Here is a 17,505-nt window from a genome sequence, read left to right on the forward strand (position 1 = left end):
ACGGAACTCAAGCCAACAAAGCCCCACATGCCTTTAAATCCAAACCTGTATCTTAGGCCTTTTGGGGACAGAGAACAGGTCAGGTAATGGCGGCTGAGTGAGGGGCAGCGCCTGGGGAAGGGCGGCCTGACAGAGCTGTCACGGGGACAGGAAGCCCCCGCGAGAGCTGCAGCCTAAGCTGGAGGAGGGCAAGAAGAAAGACACCAGTCTCTCTGCTCCCCGCCCATGTCTCCTGTGGTCTGAACCCAATACAACAGGGAAGGCTGGCTGGGGGGCAAGCCAAGTGGGGCACGTGAGGCCCATGGGGCAGAGAGTGGATGGGGAGGGGATGAAGACCGCCCAGCTCAGAGCACTATCAGGAGAGGCTCTGTGAGACATCTGGTCCCCCCACCTCTCTTCTGTGTGAAGATATGAGGGGTAAAGTAGGGAGGGGGCGCTACTGTGATTTTTGAAGGTTTACGAATCCCCACAATATTAACCAGAAACTTTAAAAAGGGCAGAATGGCGACAGGTCAGAGGATTGGGGCAAAGAAGATTCTCTCAAACCCCCTTGGCATCTGTTCTTTCCTCTAACACAGGAAGGAAATGCGCATGGAGACTCTTAGGATCTCTTTAGCTACAGGAGGTTTTGAGGAAATCTGAAACCCCTGACAGGACAGACTGTGGAGAAACTGAAGATTGGTGAGGCCAGGAGAAATACACCACGATGATGACAAATGAATGAGATGGAAACAGAAATCACCCAGATTGTTGAAAGAGGACAGTTTATGAGAGAAACATATTTAGACTGCGCAGTCATGGGTCAAACTCAGCCGAGTGAACTTCGCGCAAGCTAAATTTATCAGTGGCGTGGTTAGAAAAGAACTCAATACAGGACAGAGACAAGGAGAAACACCAAGAGCACGAGAGAGAAGCAGGCAGGTAGACAAAGAGACAGACATGGGGGTGGGGGAGAGAAACCGGAGGAAGCGGGTCGAAAGGTACAAACTTCCAGTCCTAAGATAAATAAGTCTTGGGGCTTTCATGGACAACACGAGGGCTAGAGTTCATTTACATTGCTGGATGGGACCTCTGAAAGTTGCTAAGAGAGGAGATCCTTTTTTTCACAAAGAAAAGAAAAACCTTTTGGGGGGGTATCTACATGAGATGATGGGGGTTACCTGAACTTACTGTGGTGATCATTTCACAGTTTAGGCAAGTGATGTCACGATGCTGTATGCCTTCACCCATGTGGTGCTGACATGATATCTCAGTAAAACGCACAGGGAAAGAAAGAACCCACTGCACTAGACATCCTCCCCCTGCAACCTTTGGGCACTGGTGTAAGATAATAGTCTCTAGGTAAAGAGATGCTATGTATGTTCTCTGTCCAAATGTCTGGATGAGCAAAAGATGAGCTAATAAGACAGAGAAAAAGAGGAAGAACCTGAAATAAGTGATGATAAATGAAAGAATGTTGTGGAATGAGGTAGAAAAACATAGAACAGGGGGTGCCTGGGTGGCTCAGTTGGTTAAGCGTCTACCTTCAGCTCAGGTCATGATCCCAGAATCCCAGGATCGAGCCCTGCATTGGGCTCCCTGCTCAGTGGGGAGTCTGCTTCTCCCTCTGACCCTCCCACTCTCTCTCTCTCTCTCAAATAAATAAATAAAATCTTAAAAAAAAGAAAAGCATAGAACAGTTATTGCAATAAAAACACTGGAAAGAAAAGGAACTATGCTGGGCACTTGTCAGTACGAGTATTTCATGATTGCAATTTGCAGGGTAAGAGTGGGGGCTTTCTGTTTTGGCCAGGGGCGGGGTAACTGCAGACTTTGAGGGGCAGTATTTTCTACCCAGGACCATTGCAGTCGGTTCCATTAACTTTCAGAGCAAGAAGAACTTGCAACATGCAGAAAAGGACGTGGGCAGTCAAACTCTCATCGCATTTAATTACACCCTCCTTTTGACGCTGAATATATTAGTTTGAGAATCTGCCTAGGGAACAGATCTGTGAGTAATGGGGTAGGTTTCTATTATTCCCCTTTCCCACATGAGTAAGTATTTTTATATTTTGTTAGTGTTCCTTAGAAATCAGAAATAAAGCTATCTACAATATATTCACAGATAGGTAGTTTAGTGTATGCCAGGCACTGCGATGCGGGATTTCGATGTCTTAACTCTTCAATGTTCACAATGTTCGTGGTACCTACATCCCATTTCACAGATAGGCAAATTGAGGTTCAGATGAGGCTCAATTTACTCAGAGTCTCACTGGTTGTGAAAGACCCAAGAATCAGTCTAAACAAGCTAATCCAGAGCCTGTGATCTCAGCCACTTCATTCCATAATGTGATTCACAGATCCTTCCCTGATGAGAGTCTCATGGAAACCAGCACCATACAATTTTATCCCTAATTGTTATAATAGCAAAGTTCCCTTCGCCTAGGAAATAATGGGTTCCCAAGTGCTAGCTAAGGAAGATTCAATTCTTATTAACAAGCATAATCTATAATCCTACATTTGATTCACTTGTGTTCAATTCATTAATTCCCAAGTAACCAAGGATGTAGATGCATTCGATAGGTACAGAGATCCCTGGAGTATATCTGGAAGTTCTTCTGTACTCCAACTATTATCCTCATAGTTAAATCAAAGTCTTCTATCTTCTGCTGGGATGTTTTTTCAGAAGTCAAAAGATCTTCATTTATTTTCAAAGTTCATGACCTTTTGGTCAGTGATTGTAACACAACAGCATATTGGATGTGCTCCTTGGAAAGGACTGTCTCATATTACAGTAACAGTGTAATATCCCTAAATCTCTCTCCATGAGTGAACTGCACAAGGGAAAGCTAGCACCTTTGAAGAGGAGTAAGCGGGAGCACTATGGGCTATGACAGGATGGGCAAATAGGGGCAGTCTTTAAAATGGGAGCACTAATGCCTATCCCCAGGGTGATCATGACATTAAATGAGATAATCCATTGAAATGGCCTAACACTGCACTCACCACATGGTGTAGACACACAATTAACCTCAGCTCCCTCTTCCTTCTTTTACAGTAGATTTCAGTACAAAATTCGGAAATGTCTAACCTGCTATCTGAGCATAATATGCAAGGTGACCATGGGGTCACCTATTGGTGGGTGCACCCATCAGTCACTGCTCTGGGGAGAGGTTGGCAGCTGGAAATGTCACTATCTTGTAGATTGGGGATAATGTCAGAAGCACTGGATTTAAGTCCCAATTTCTTTCCCAGTGTAGTTTTAGAATCTTCTATAAACCCTTTAGACCGTGCTCCATGGTGCCGCTATCTAAATGGAGGGCTCTGGGCTCAGTCATTGCCAAAGTATCGTTTCACCGCAAAGGTGCTACTTAAACAACGTCCTGGGAAAGAGCCAGTTATTGCAAGACATCGAGGTGTTTGTGAAGTATACGTATCTTCCTAGTTGTTGCATGACGTATTTTGGAACAGGGAGCCATTGTACGAGACAGTACACTGGGGATCACGCACCTGCCAAGGATGTGGATGGTATTCGGGAACCAGTAAAGCCCAGGGAGATTCTTAAGACAATGCTATCCTTGTAAAGCAACACTGCAAGTTATGCAGGACATAAATAATATTCAAATCCCTTCTAGACCTGTAAATTCAGATCTTGCTCGAGTACTTCAAATCTCTTAAACAGAGAATGTGTTCAATTACAATTGCATAAGCCACCAGAACGTTAATCTATACATCAGTCAACTATTGCCCTGTCTCCTGGACGATAGAAATCCACAAACATTTTAAAACAGGAATCGTTTAGTGGAAAATAGGTATTCTTGGGCACTAAGTCCCTGGGAGGGTTTCCAGGGGTCCATCACCAAGTGGAACTCTCCAGACAGCGGAGGATCTGCCTGGATTCCGACTGCAGCACTGACTTTGGGGGACTGGGTTGTGCTACATCACTGGTCTGAAGTTCATGAACACTTACTTGGTAGGTTCCCACAGAGTCTGCTTTACCCTCATTGTACCCCATGTTTGCCTAACTCCCACTGAGCTCCACATGGTAGCATCTACACTTTCATTATTAAACTTTCACTTCTACATTGGAGATAAGATGCTCTGGTCTCATTCAAAAATCCCTCAGCTTATAAAGCTTAATTTCCTTTGGATAAAGATATGTAGGTAAAGAAAATTATTTAACTGATTATAGGATTTTTCACTATACATGTATATGTACATGTATGTATACTTACATATAGTTTACATCTCTGAAATCAGTTTGCATCTTGCAATCTACGGCAGCATATTTTGTCCTTATAAAACAACAATGGCATATCAGAAATGATGAAATGCAGTAGATTTGGCCAATAAAAATCAAACCTTTCTTCTATTTTAGTCAAAATAAAAAAATAACATGGAAGCAAAATTATATTTTAATAGCTTTTAAAAATACCTTTCTAAGACAGCTCTGTAATAATGCTAATAATTTTCATTGAGCTCATTTCTTTCTAAGAGACAGATTTTTGGAAAAAGATACACAATTGATATAGTTGCTAAAAAACAAAACTGCAGGGGCGCTGGGTGGCTCAGTTGGTTAAGTGTCTGACTCTTGGTTTTGGCTCAGGTCATGATCTCATGGGATGTGAGATCCAGAGGCATCAGGCTCCAAGCTCAGCAGGGAGTCAGCTTGAAGATTCTCTTCTTCTGCCTCTCCCCCCACTCATGCTTGCTTTCTTTCTCTCTCTCTCTCTCTCTCTCTCTCTCTCAAATAAATAGATCTAAAACAACAACAAAAACCTACAGACTCAAAATGGAGCTTCTTATGCCAATAAGCCCATGTCACCAAACTGAGACTTGACTTAATTACAGTTTTGGTTCTTCTAGAAAAGGAATCTTAAACCAATCAGGAAATTCCTGATTAGCACTAGTTAGGTCATCTGCCTGACAGACCCGTCATCCGCTAAGGAAAGTAACTTTGCAATAACCAACCTGCTTTTTTGCCTACTATAACTTCTTTGTTCCCACTTACTCCTGTCTATGAAAGTGTTTGATTTTGTGCAGCTCCTCAGAGCTCCTTTCCATTTGCTAGATTGGATGCTGCCTGATTGGAACTGATTTTTGTTCAAATAAACTCTTAAGATTTTTAACATGCCTCGGGGCGCCTGGGTGGCTCAGTCGTTAAGCGTCTGCCTTCGGCTCAGGTCATGATCCCAGGGTCTGGGGATCAAGCCCCGCATCGGGCTCTCTGCTCCGCGGGAAGCCTGCTTCTCCCTCTCCCACTCCCCTTGCTTGTGTTCCCTCTCTTGGTGTGTCTCTCTCTGTCAAATAAATAAATAAAATCTTAAAAAAAAAAAAAAAAGATTTTTAACATGCCTCAGTTTATCTTTTTACAACTAGATATCTTACAAGCAGATGTCTCAGATATCCACAAAACCACGGGTCGTAGACTGATGGCCTTACTGCTTAAGAAGAACTGTTATTATATTCTTCTGCCCTTTTTGACATTAAAAATGCAAGGTCAAACATATACGAGAAGATGGTGCTGATTTCTTCGAAAGTACATGCCCGTAATTTAGAGCTACATTTATGTTTTCTCTAGATGCAAAGATTTAAGGTGAACATGCTTTTAAAGTATTTTCAGAAATGAGAGAGAACTTGGCACAAACACTGGCATTTTTCTAATCAATTTCAAGAAACACTGAAGAAAACCTTGCTTCTAAACTAAACTCAGAGAGCTGAAGCTCCATAACCCAGAGGACCAGCAGCAAACCCCATTGTAAAGCTCTGCTCAGAGCCCGGATGCGCTGACCTCACACCTTTGCGGTAAAAAGCTTCGATCTCGTGCCCACCTTTGGGAGACGATGCTGGTTTTACTAACCCTGGCCTTCCTCATGTCACGTTGCCTGATGTTCCCCTTACAAGCTGAAGGACAGGCTTCATGAGCATGTGGTTAGGTAATGAAAAGAGCAGGTTCCTTGATAGGAACCAGAGTGACCGCCCGGATGGCACGGGCTGTTCTGCTGGGAGAGGGCGGATCTCAAGTAACAGAACGTGCTGCTTCTTTCCCAGCTCTCCCCTGCAGAGGTGAGCGAGCACTGACAGTCACAGAGATCAGAACCTACGTGACAGCACAGCGACTCAATCAGTTTTCAAATACATGGAGGTTAACAGCTATTGCTCATATGGTCTGAGGACAGAAAAAAGAGTTTGAGTCCAACGCATTAAGAGTTCTAAAAACAAAGGAAAACAAATAAGCTGGCTCCTACAAGTGGGGCCTCAAACAAATAAACGGGCAAAGGAAACTGTTTTCCTAGATTCAGAGAACCGGCTCCAAGCGGAAGTGAGTCTCTTCATTCTGTGGGTTCACAGTGGGAATGGCCGTCATGGTCTGTCTCCGAGGCCTTCCCGTGACCCTGAGCAGGATCCAGGAGACTGTCCCACAGGGGGCCCAATAGGAATATCCTTTATTTTATTCTTTTAAAAGCTCTACTTATCTCAGTTTCTAGAATTATAGCTCCCATGGGAAAGGGATGGGTGTGGAAGTCATTATTTTATTAATGCTAAAAAGGGCAAAAGAGTCCACACCAATCTCTGGAGAGAAAACCCAAGAATGAAACAGAGAAATTACACCCCATTTGCAAATCAGCAGTGTTTTCTCTTAAGATGTGTTTCTTCAAAGCAGACAAAAACCTTATGGCAACATCCTGTGTGGCTCTAGCAAAAGCTCAGAGCGGAACGAGTTGAGAGAGCACAGACTGGGTTTGCAAGGAAGGTTCCAGATGCACGAGCAGGACATGGGTTAGGATTTAGGACAGCTGGGTTCCCACTGACAGTGCTTTCTGAGGCTGGAGGACATGCACACTTACTGGACAGGTGGAGGTGCTCTGCTCCCACTGCGTCATGCTCAGGCTCTCCTCCAGGCTCGTGCATTTCTTCATCACCATGTCCCAGCCACAGTAAGGGTCCTGGGCCCCAATGCAGGAACTGCAAACACACACCCAAAGGTCAACAGAGAGGCAGCCTTACCCACGCTACAACAGACGCGAGCTTAGGCGAGTCTGGCCCTGATGAATTGACATGGGAACTAGTTAGGAGAAACCAAGTTTTAGCTTGCATACTAGAGGACACTGTATGCATGCATCCGTAAGTATCTAATGAAATCAATTAACTGTGGTTCAAATATCTCTATTTTTCCTAAGATGACTAAAGGACTGTCTGTGCCAACATGAGCCTTTCGGTGTCATGCTCAAAAACACTAAACGTTGTTATCACCACCACCATCATCATCACTATCATCGACACCACCACCACGTCCATCCCCTTAGCAACAGGTAGTATTTGCTGAAAACCTGTTGTATCTTTCAGACAACTTTTATAAGATGCATTATTATTTTCACTTTATCATCATCATCACCATCACCACCACCACCACCACCACCACCACCATCATCACCACCACCACCACCATCATCACCACCATCACCATCATCATCACCACCATCATCACCATCACCATCACCACCATCATCACCACCACCACCATCATCATCATCACCACCATCATCATCACCACCATCACCATCATCATCACCACCATCTCTACCACCATCACCACCACTACCATCATCACCACCATCACCATCACCACCACCACCACCACCATCATCATCATCATCACCACCATCATCATCACCACCACCACCATCATCACCACCATTACCATCATCATCACCACCATCTCTACCACCATCACCACCACTACCATCATCACCACCATCACCATCACCACCACCACCACCATCATCACCACCATCATCATCACCACCATCATCATCATCATCACCACCATCACCATCATCACCATCTCTACCACATTATCATCACCATCACCATGACCACCATCACCATCATCACCACCATCACCATCATCATCACCACCATCTCTACCATCACCATCATTACCACCATCACCTCCACCACCACTATCATCATCACCTTAATAACATGTTATTTGCTGAACACCTACTGTAATATATCAATTTATTGTATCATTTAGACACTTGACTCTAATGAGGGAGGTAGTATTATTTTTACTTTATTGATAAGAAAACTGAGGCACGGAAGAGTTAAGAAATTGGCCTGACAAGCAAATACACCCCAAACCCTTCAACATGGTTAGTTTGAATTTAATAAAATAGGGAAGTCTTCCTTTTGGGTACCGTAGCTTAAAAATGAATTAAAAATTTCAATTTAATAGTAACTTAATATAGCTCCAACTGCAATATTCAATACATTATTTCAGAAGTATTACAGATGGTGGATACTTTATTTTGGCTTTGTCCCCATGAAAGAGTTCATACACCAAAGGGGTATCATTAGATGAAGATTTTGGCCCCTATGTTATCAATACAAGAGAAGGTGTTCGAGGGTGGAGGGAAGTAGGCAGAGTGACAGTGATTCAGCCAAAATTCTACAAAAGATGACCCCACAGGCAAACACGGCATTGAACACCTGAGAATTCTCTCTCTGAAGGGGCCAAGAGGTCAGACATGTAGGAAACGAGAGAGAAGAAAGGCAGGCTAGTACAGCACAAAAGTGCTAACATTTTCTTAGAGGTAAGGGGCCCCTTCGGGCTGGGAGAATCTGGGAGAGGGTTACCAGTTAACCAAGAGCAGGTCTAGAAATCATGGCCTAACTATCAAACATGGGCCGAGGGGGTAGTATAAGTAATATTAAATTGTTAATATTAATGATACAAAATAATCCTAATTAACATACCAAATGTGATTACCACATATCAAGCACTGTTCTAAGAACCTGGCCTCTGTCAGCTCATTCCAACCTCACAGAACCTTACAAATATAATCCCTCGATTAGCTCCTGCATTTATTTTAAATGAAATAAATTAGTCACTTTAAAATGCAGAAACCCAAGCAGAGAAAGATGAACTTGAAGTCCCACAGTAGAGGAAGATAGCTCTAAAGACAATAAATCAAGCAATAATGGTATAAAACTATTATTTATTGTTACTATGGAATTCTTATTAATTTACCACCCAAAGAAGTTCAAAAGGAGATGGTTAAAACTGGCTCTTCTCCCAGCAGGACTAGGTTGGGTGGAGAGGGACATAGAACAGTTAGTTGCCTGTCACCATAGCCTCATTAGAACTTGTTGGTAAGTGACCGTGCACATGTTAAAGGTAAACTGAGGCACATTAAAATTTTGAATAATCTGGTAGCACCAAATCTGAAGTGCTTAGGAGGCTCCCCTAACAGAAGCTAAGGGACAGAAGTTTACAGAGAAGACTTGGAAGCAAACCAAGGAAATTATTTGATTGGCTACAGCTTAACTGGTGGCCTTATTTGGGAAAGCCTGGTTGACTGGGACTGGTCCTTCCAAAGCTTCACTTTCCCAGATTCAAGCGCGGACTTGAATCCCAGACTCTGGCTTTGGTTTTGGTCGGCTTAGGTCGGCTACCAAGGCTTTAGGGCCACCCCAGTCTAAGGGCCTCTTGCTGAATTACCTTACTAGGCATATAATAACTGCATGTGAAAAATCAAACGAAACAGTTATAACAGACAAAGTACATGTTTTCCTTCCCCAGAAGTAGGTACTATTCACACATTCATTTGTTTGGGGGATATTTTCTTTGCACAAAACAGTATTTATGCATAGATATGTCTATATACACATATATATTTTTGTTGTTTTTAATAAGTACAGTTAGATATAACACATGCAAACGGACTGTACACACAGCCTCCTGTTTTGCTTTTTACACATAAAAATATATTGTGACATTTTTTCTTATCAGTATAAATAGCTCTACCTGATTCCTTATATGGCTGTATAGTATTCTGTTACCTAGAAGAACCAACATTTATTTAACTCCTTTAGAAGCAAGGCTGTAATGCACACCTTTGTACGTATTTTCTACATGATAAACTTCTTTTTTTTATTATGTTCAGTTAGCCACTGTATAGTACATAGTTAGTTTTTGATGTAGTGTTCAGTGATTCATTAGTTAAGCATACATTGTGTTGACGAGGTAGAAGTTATAGGTATTAATGATTTTGTACCAATCAACAGTTTGGAGGGTAACTCTTTCTCCTCTCCCCTATTTCATGCTGAATGCTACTTTTTTTTTTTAACTTTGCCCTTTCTGATAGATAAAAATACTCTTCTAGTTCTCTGTTCTATTTGTTCAGCTGTGAGATGAAAATTTAGTGTGTCTGTGTGTGTGTGTGCGCGCACGCACGCATTGATGGAGTATCCATATTTCCGTTCCTGTAAATTTCCTATTTGTAACCAATTCCTGCTTTTTGCTTCTTTTTGATTAACTGGCTTCACTGTTTTTATGTAGTCATTGCAAGTGAAAATTTCTGTATTAGAAAATTAACCTTCTGTCAATAATGTTTCCAATACTTTTATCCTACGTGTCATTAAATATTTTTCCTGAGATACCAATGTTTTAAATTTTTATGCAGTAAAGTTTATGGATCTTTTCCTTCACAGCGTCTGAACTTTGTGCCATATTTTGAAAGAGCTTCCACACTTAAAAATCATAAAAACATTTATGCAGAATTCCTTCTGATCTTTTATAGTATCATTTCATTTGCCTCCCTGTCTGTGATCCATGTGAAATGTATTTCTAGCAACTCTCCTTTCCTCCCTCCACTTGTTGAATTAAAACAAACAAGCAAACAAACAAACAAACATGTATATATATTTTTAAACCTAAACTTCTCAATCCTCATACCAACACAAGCAGATCTGGGACAACAACAAGGAAGCTGTGCAAGGTTTCTTTTACCTTTTTCTACCAATTTCAGACAACATCTTTTTTAAATACAAGTTTACAACACAAAGTGTGAGCATCAGCGTTTGAAAATCTCTAGTTCTTGAAGTTTGGGAATATAATTTTTTTCATAACTTACTTTTAAATAAAAATTCATTTCAATGATCAGTTCCATAGAGTAGAATTTGGCCTGTACTTACAGTACATAAAGCATATTCCACATTTCTCAATTTTAAGAATTAATCATTTTTTTTTTTTTAAGATTTTATTTATTTGCGAGAGAGAGAATGAGAGACAGAGAGCATGAGAGGGAGGAGGGTCAGAGGGAGAAGCAGGCTCCTCGCTGAGCAGGGAGCCCGATGCGGGACTCGATCCCAGAACTCCAGGATCATGACCGGAGCCGAAGGCAGTCGCTTAACCAACTGAGCCACCCAGGCGCCCAAGAATTAATCATTTTTAAGACACACAATTGATTTAATAACTTTTTTTTTAGGGGATAAGCAAGATGAAAATAAACCAGTGACTGTGTAAGACAGGAAAGTGTGCGTTTTTGTATCCACAAAATAAGATATTTCACATATTGTCACTAAGCTCAGGGTCAGCAAATCGTCCCTGTGCAGATGTTGTTCTGTAGGAAGTTTCTGGAAATCTGAAGACCCCTCAACTGGGAGACAGATCTGGGCGCAGTGAGAACTAAGAACCCTTCTGCTTCCTGCTGTGACCTCCCTTGGCTGTGACAGTGGCGATCTGACCCACACTGTCCGTGTCTTACTGAACCAACTGGCCACATTCATTCCACAGCGTATATCACACGTGGGAATCCTCACTGAGCATGATGCCATTTTCACATGGGTGAGCAAACAGGACAAAGCAACACTTGCAAAATGATTCAAAAGGCCTAAACTCCTTTTAATGTTTGTTATTAAAGCAACATGACCATTAGACAAAATTAAAATTCCAAAGAAACAGGAAAATTCCACCAGCCCCCTCCCTTTGCTCCTGGCTTCTCTTTGCAAATCTTCCTGCAGGACTGAAATAATGCCACAGGGTTACACAGGACACACAGGATATAAGCTGTTTTCAATGAAAAGCTGCTTGTAAAAACACCTCTCTCTTCCCATAATGTTGAGGGCTTCGCACATTCTTAACATTCTACTTATCCCTTGAACTATTAAAAGTTCTTTACAGGCACAAATGCCCATTCATTAAAAATTCCATTTATAGATAAATATGTTTTCCTCAGTCAAAATATTTCAGGCCATGGCAAAATTCTGATGAGCCCTACCTTTACGCTAAGAAAAACCAATCATCATAACTTATTGCTCTGGGAAGGTGGGTCTTTTAAAGAGACCGCGTGGAAAATCACAGATGTCTTATTAATGTGGCCATTGTGAAAGAGGCTTTTCTTCATTGCCCTTTGAAAATGTTTTTCTTTGTATGATGAATCTTTTTAATAAAAAATTTTCCCCATTTTGTTAATAACCTTAGATTATTCTCATTTGATCTATTGCCTTGGTATTTGAAAGTATCTGAATTCAGAAAATATGTTGGTCAGAATATGAAAGTTTAATTTAAAAACACATTTCTTGAGAATATGCTTTACAGCTAAAAGTCTATTTAGAGACGGGCCTTAATTCTAGAAGAAGAATAAACTACTCTCCCTTTTCCAGGTCAGTAGTATTAATGTTTAACTAGATGCTTCCTTTAAATTTTAAGGTTTACAGCTATGCTATTTCCTAATTTGAGTAATAGGGAAAAGAGGTGTGTTCATTACAATCTTTTCACTGTATTTCTAGACAGCTGGAGCTAATTACTGACTACCCCCTTGCATGTTAGATAATCTAAGTGTCAATGACTTTATCTGACTTGTTTGTTACACTAATTGTCATTAAATCAGCTTATTTTTTTTTTTACTTAATAAAAAAGTTTATATTTTTCAAAGACATAGTATTTCACGGTTAGCCCCATCCTCAAAGACTCACATGAAAATATAACATTTAAAATAGAAAAAGAGGAAAAAGTCAAATGACAGGAAGAAAAGAAAAGTCCGTTGAAAGCATTTGATTTACTTCTGGACTCTCTTTCTGGTTTTCGAACGGGTTTTTGTGGCCTCTTCTGTCTGTGTATCTGAGCATTCCATATCTTCAACACTGGATTTGGTGCTCTCCTCAATTCCTTTCTTGCACTTCATTATTGACTTTGTTCTCAAGCCTCCGTTCTCCACGAGGCTGAGGTCCAACTTGCCATCATGCTTGCTTCCTATAGCTCTCAGTCCTTGCGAAAGAGTGTCTCGTAAGTTCTGATAAAGAGGCTTCTCGGCACAGTCCAGTAATTTCAGTTTCCATGTATTTAGCAATCTCATCTGGCTTGTTTCTCTCAGGAGAACATTTGTCCATGAAATCTGCAATATTTTCTCTGTATCTAATTTTGGAATCTCTAACATAGTTAGGGTCTTTCAAATTATCCTCCCAAGGAAGATGGCCACTAAGCCACTGGATCATGCAATAACCAAGGATTTCCAAATCACCACGTCTTGACGGGGTGACACCATTGTGCGCATCGATGCTGGTGAATTCAATAATGCCATCATGACATCTTTTGGGGTCTTCTTTGTATTCTTTATGAATTCCTCTGGGCAATACCGGTAAGCAAGGCCATAATCTACCAAGTACACCTGGTCAGGATTCTTGTAGCTCAAAGAAGATTTGAGGCCTTGATATCTCCATGTACATACTCATGCTCGTGAATATATTCCAGAATATCCAGAATTCTCAAGCTTTGCTGCAAGACAGTTTTCCGAGAAAACCTTCTGGCATTTGCTTCATGTGTTTTCTGAAGGTCACTCCCAAAGCGATCCATTATCATAAACCTGTAACTTTTTCCATTTTTATCATGTAGGCCAGACCCCCAATACTTAGGAACACCCAGGTACTTCAGTTTATGGGTGCGAATCCACTTCTGAATTTGCTCTGGTTTGGCAGCTCGTGGTAGAACTTCAGTTCAGTAAACAGAGGTCCATTGTCACTGGGCACAATTTTTACAACACAGGGTGCATTGCTTCCCACCGATTTTGAAGAATTCATATCAGCAAGATATATACAACCGAAGCCACCCTGGCCAATGGGCGATCCTAGTTTCCACTCCTTCTCCGTCATATCAGTGATTATCTCCCCAGCTGCAAAGTGTTCTGCAAGTCGTCTCTTCCCAGGGCCCTGTCTTCCAGCCTGAGCTGCCTTTACACGAGGCATCTTCACCCGAACCGGAGATGTGTCGCCTTCTGCACTGTACGAACTTCCCGCCGCTTTCTAAATCAGCTTATTTTTGATCTTAAGAATTTTTGCCATATTAAAAAAATGCATTCATTAAACATGGGATTTTAAGTTTTTCAATCATTCATTCATTCAGGGCATACTTAGGAGCACTGCCATGAACTAAACTGAAAACAGTGGGGGTGCCATGAACAGCAAAGCAGATACAGGCACTGTACCCAAAGAATCTACCCTTTAGCAAAGGAAATAAACACTGATCAATAGCAATAACCATTTCCAAAGGAATAACCCAAAGAGGGAAACCCTGTTTGGATGGATGAGTCTGGGGTCAGGAAATACCCAGGGAGCAGCATTTAAACTGGGATCAGTGAGATAAAGAGAAGTGATCCATTTGACATGGCTTAGGAAAAACAGAACATTTGGTAGCAAGATGGACATGAGGAGGGCACTTAGGTAGGAGGGAACTTGGGGAGTTTAAAGGATGAGATAAATGGTGGCCAGACTCTGGTTGAAGCTTGAAGAGGAATGGGCAGAGCCCTGGAGCCCAGTTCAAGATTTAGAGTTTCCTAATAAGTGCTGTAAACTTTAAAATACTGTGCAAAAACTATGTGTCTATTTACTTAACATATTTCTACTATCATCATGATAGTAGTGGGATAGACGTATTTCTGTTCATGAATGATCTTTGCCTTAATTCCCAACATGATCTGACATGTCTTATTCCTAATGACCAATGTCACTCTATACTTCAGAATCTGCTTTTATTTTAAGATTTGCATTAAAAACACTGTCTTACAAGAAATAAGACTGAAAAAATTCTAATGAGACAGTAAAGTGCTTGAGGAATGCATTGTAAGACATCCACACATCCTTTAGTCGGTGAATCCACCTGAAACGTGTATTTTCTTCAGTTTCTGCTCCCACGAAACTGCCATGGGTTCTTTGTTTAAGGAGGCAATGTGACAGACCACAGTGCATTCTATTAAGTGGTGCGAATTATTTTAACTGCACGTTTGGATAGATTCACAATGATGTTTTGGACTACCTGGCAGGATGCCATGTGTTGAAGATACCAAGACCAGGAATGAACTTTCAGTCTTGTGAGGGAGGAAGAATATGTTCATGAACGTTGCCTGCCAACATAAGGAGGGCTTCTCATAAGTGAGAAGCTCAGACAATGGTGTGACAGGAGTCAGAGGAGAGAGAGGTAGACCAGAAGGGTTCCAAGGAAGATGCCATGTGTAAGCTGGCTTCTGAATGAAATTGGGAGTTTAGCTGAGTGAGAGGAGCATCCTGGTCATGAAGGCCCCAGGAAGGATGAGAGAGTCATGTGCCTGAGGCATGATCAGGATGATGAGCAGAGCAGCATGGCTGGCTGAGGTTTCCTTAAGATTCTTAGGAAGCATACCGGTGTGAATAAAATGTTGGGAGTTTTGCTTAGGCAAGAAAAATTTGGTGGTGGTGGACAGCATGTATCAAGTTGTGAAATCTACTAGAAGATTAATTTATAATTCCCAAGAAAAACCAAGATACAGCTACAATGTAATGGCATTTTTAAATTTAGGACACATGCCAAGTAAACAAAGATATAATTACTAGTAAAAATACATGTTTATACTCATTATGCATCACTTGCTAAAGGCATTTAATAGTAATTCACGTTACATGTTATGATTTGTAGATGAAATGAGTGATCTAGAATTTCAATTAGTCGCTAACTTTAATACATTAAAAACTATTCACTACTGGCTTATCATTAAATGACACTGATTAAATACAATGAGGATTTTTTATATTTAAATTTGCTTTTAATATTCAATTAGAATATTTGATATGTATTGCCAGTAATACTAAGCAAGTGTTTTTTCATTAAAATCTTATTAGGTGGATATATCACTCAAATTTTCCTGAAAAATCTGTTTTAAAACTGAACAAGACTGACACACATATTATGAAGCATTTTGGGAAAATTGATAGTAAAAAAGAAATAGTTAAAAGAGTAGAGAGTATTTGATATAAGCAAAAGAAAAGCGCTCTCTGGAATCTAGCAATTGTGATCAACTTGGGACATCAGCTTTGGTTTCTGACATGACACAGACAATCCCACTTCCCACACTTGTCACACACAGAACACTGAGCTGCTTATCTTACCCTCCCAGTGGATCTCAATCATCGTGAAATTTGTCTTTTAACAAACATACTGTCTCTCTGGAGAGGGCAAGTCTGCCCCCAGGATGAAACTCTCCAAGGAAGGCAGTTTTGTTCTCAGGGATCAAAACCAGGACAAAGAAGACACAGGGAATATCAGTGACTCAACATGAGCCCTTCACAGCTCAGGGATGATGAAGTAATTGCTGCGAGAAAGGACCAGAAAACGCTGCATCCAAGTGCCCAAGAAGGAAAGAAAAGAATCCCTGGTCACTTCATTCAGGAAAAAGCCTGCACTGCTGGTATTCTATGTTCTCTACTCTACAAAATAGAGGCAATGGAATGTCCATAGTCTCCTCTCCTCCCCTGCCAATCAGAGAAAAGTTAAGACACAATTACTCTCTGCCCAACTCACATTTCTTCAAGGGAAACCCTTTTGTGGATGAGTAGATGAGGGTTTAATGGGCAGAATCAGAAAACACAGGAGAATATGAAGAGTTGTCAGTTATACTTGAAGAATACACAAGGAGTCAAGTAATACATCTTAAGTCTTACACAAAACTTTAGAGGACAGTAAGTCCAAAGAAAACATTTATATTACTCTGACTCCTTATAATTCACCCAACTCAACAGGTTAGCCATGAGTGAGTCATGAAGCTTAAATGCCAATGCCAGAGAACCCGCCTTTGAGAGCACAGCCAAGCCCAAGGGAAGAATTCTGGCTGCGTCAGCAGAGTAGTTATGGTAAGGGTGGCATCTACCTGGCATTTGGAGTCCCTGGTGCCCCTCCCCAATCTGGTGACAGCACCAAGGAGGGTAAGCACTTGGCTCTCCCCACACCTGGCCCTGTCCAATCTCCCTCCATCAGTTGCCTGAATCTCAGCCTCTCTTGGATGGATAAATACATGATACAATGAGGGACTTGGGACAGGGAATTACTGAATACCCACTGACAGATGCTCCCACCAACTGAATGGAGCCTTGTTGACAGAATGCAGTCAGGGTAGAGTCTCACAAACTGCCAGAAAATTTATTTGCCAGACAGACCAAAGCCAGGTACATAATATAATACAAGGAGCACAGTCTGGCCCTGTACCTCTCAGAGAAAGTGAAATGCTTTAAAGGCAGAAAAGCAAATTCTTGATAGGTCCAGACTGACTGGTCCAGAGGCAACATGAAGTATATCTCGACAAAGAAGGCAAAGCACATATACAAGAGCTATTTGAATTTTTCCTCTTTTCTCTCTTCTCCTTTCTCTCTCTCTTTTCTTTCTTCCTTCCTTCCTTCCTTCCTTCCTTCCTTCCTTCCTTCCTTCCTTCCTTCCTTCCT

The 17,505-nt window shown here is 41.4% G+C and overlaps 1 protein-coding gene and 1 pseudogene across 1 annotated transcript in view; both read right to left on the reverse strand.

The window, feature by feature from the left end:
* SEMA5A (semaphorin 5A) overlaps positions 1 to 17,505 on the reverse strand; it is a 466,526-nt gene that overhangs the window by 80,445 nt on the left and 368,576 nt on the right. The window contains exon 13 of the mRNA XM_034998860.1: positions 6,828 to 6,945. Within this exon, the coding sequence (XP_034854751.1) occupies positions 6,828 to 6,945 (118 nt within the window). The remainder of the gene's footprint in view (positions 1 to 6,827; positions 6,946 to 17,505) is intronic.
* On the reverse strand, positions 12,701 to 14,073 carry LOC118006271 (annotated as a pseudogene).

This window comes from Mirounga leonina, unplaced genomic scaffold (genome assembly GCF_011800145.1).
Source record: "Mirounga leonina isolate KUSES-001 unplaced genomic scaffold, KU_Mleo_1.0 Mir_95, whole genome shotgun sequence".
NCBI classification, from domain to species: domain Eukaryota; kingdom Metazoa; phylum Chordata; class Mammalia; order Carnivora; family Phocidae; genus Mirounga; species Mirounga leonina.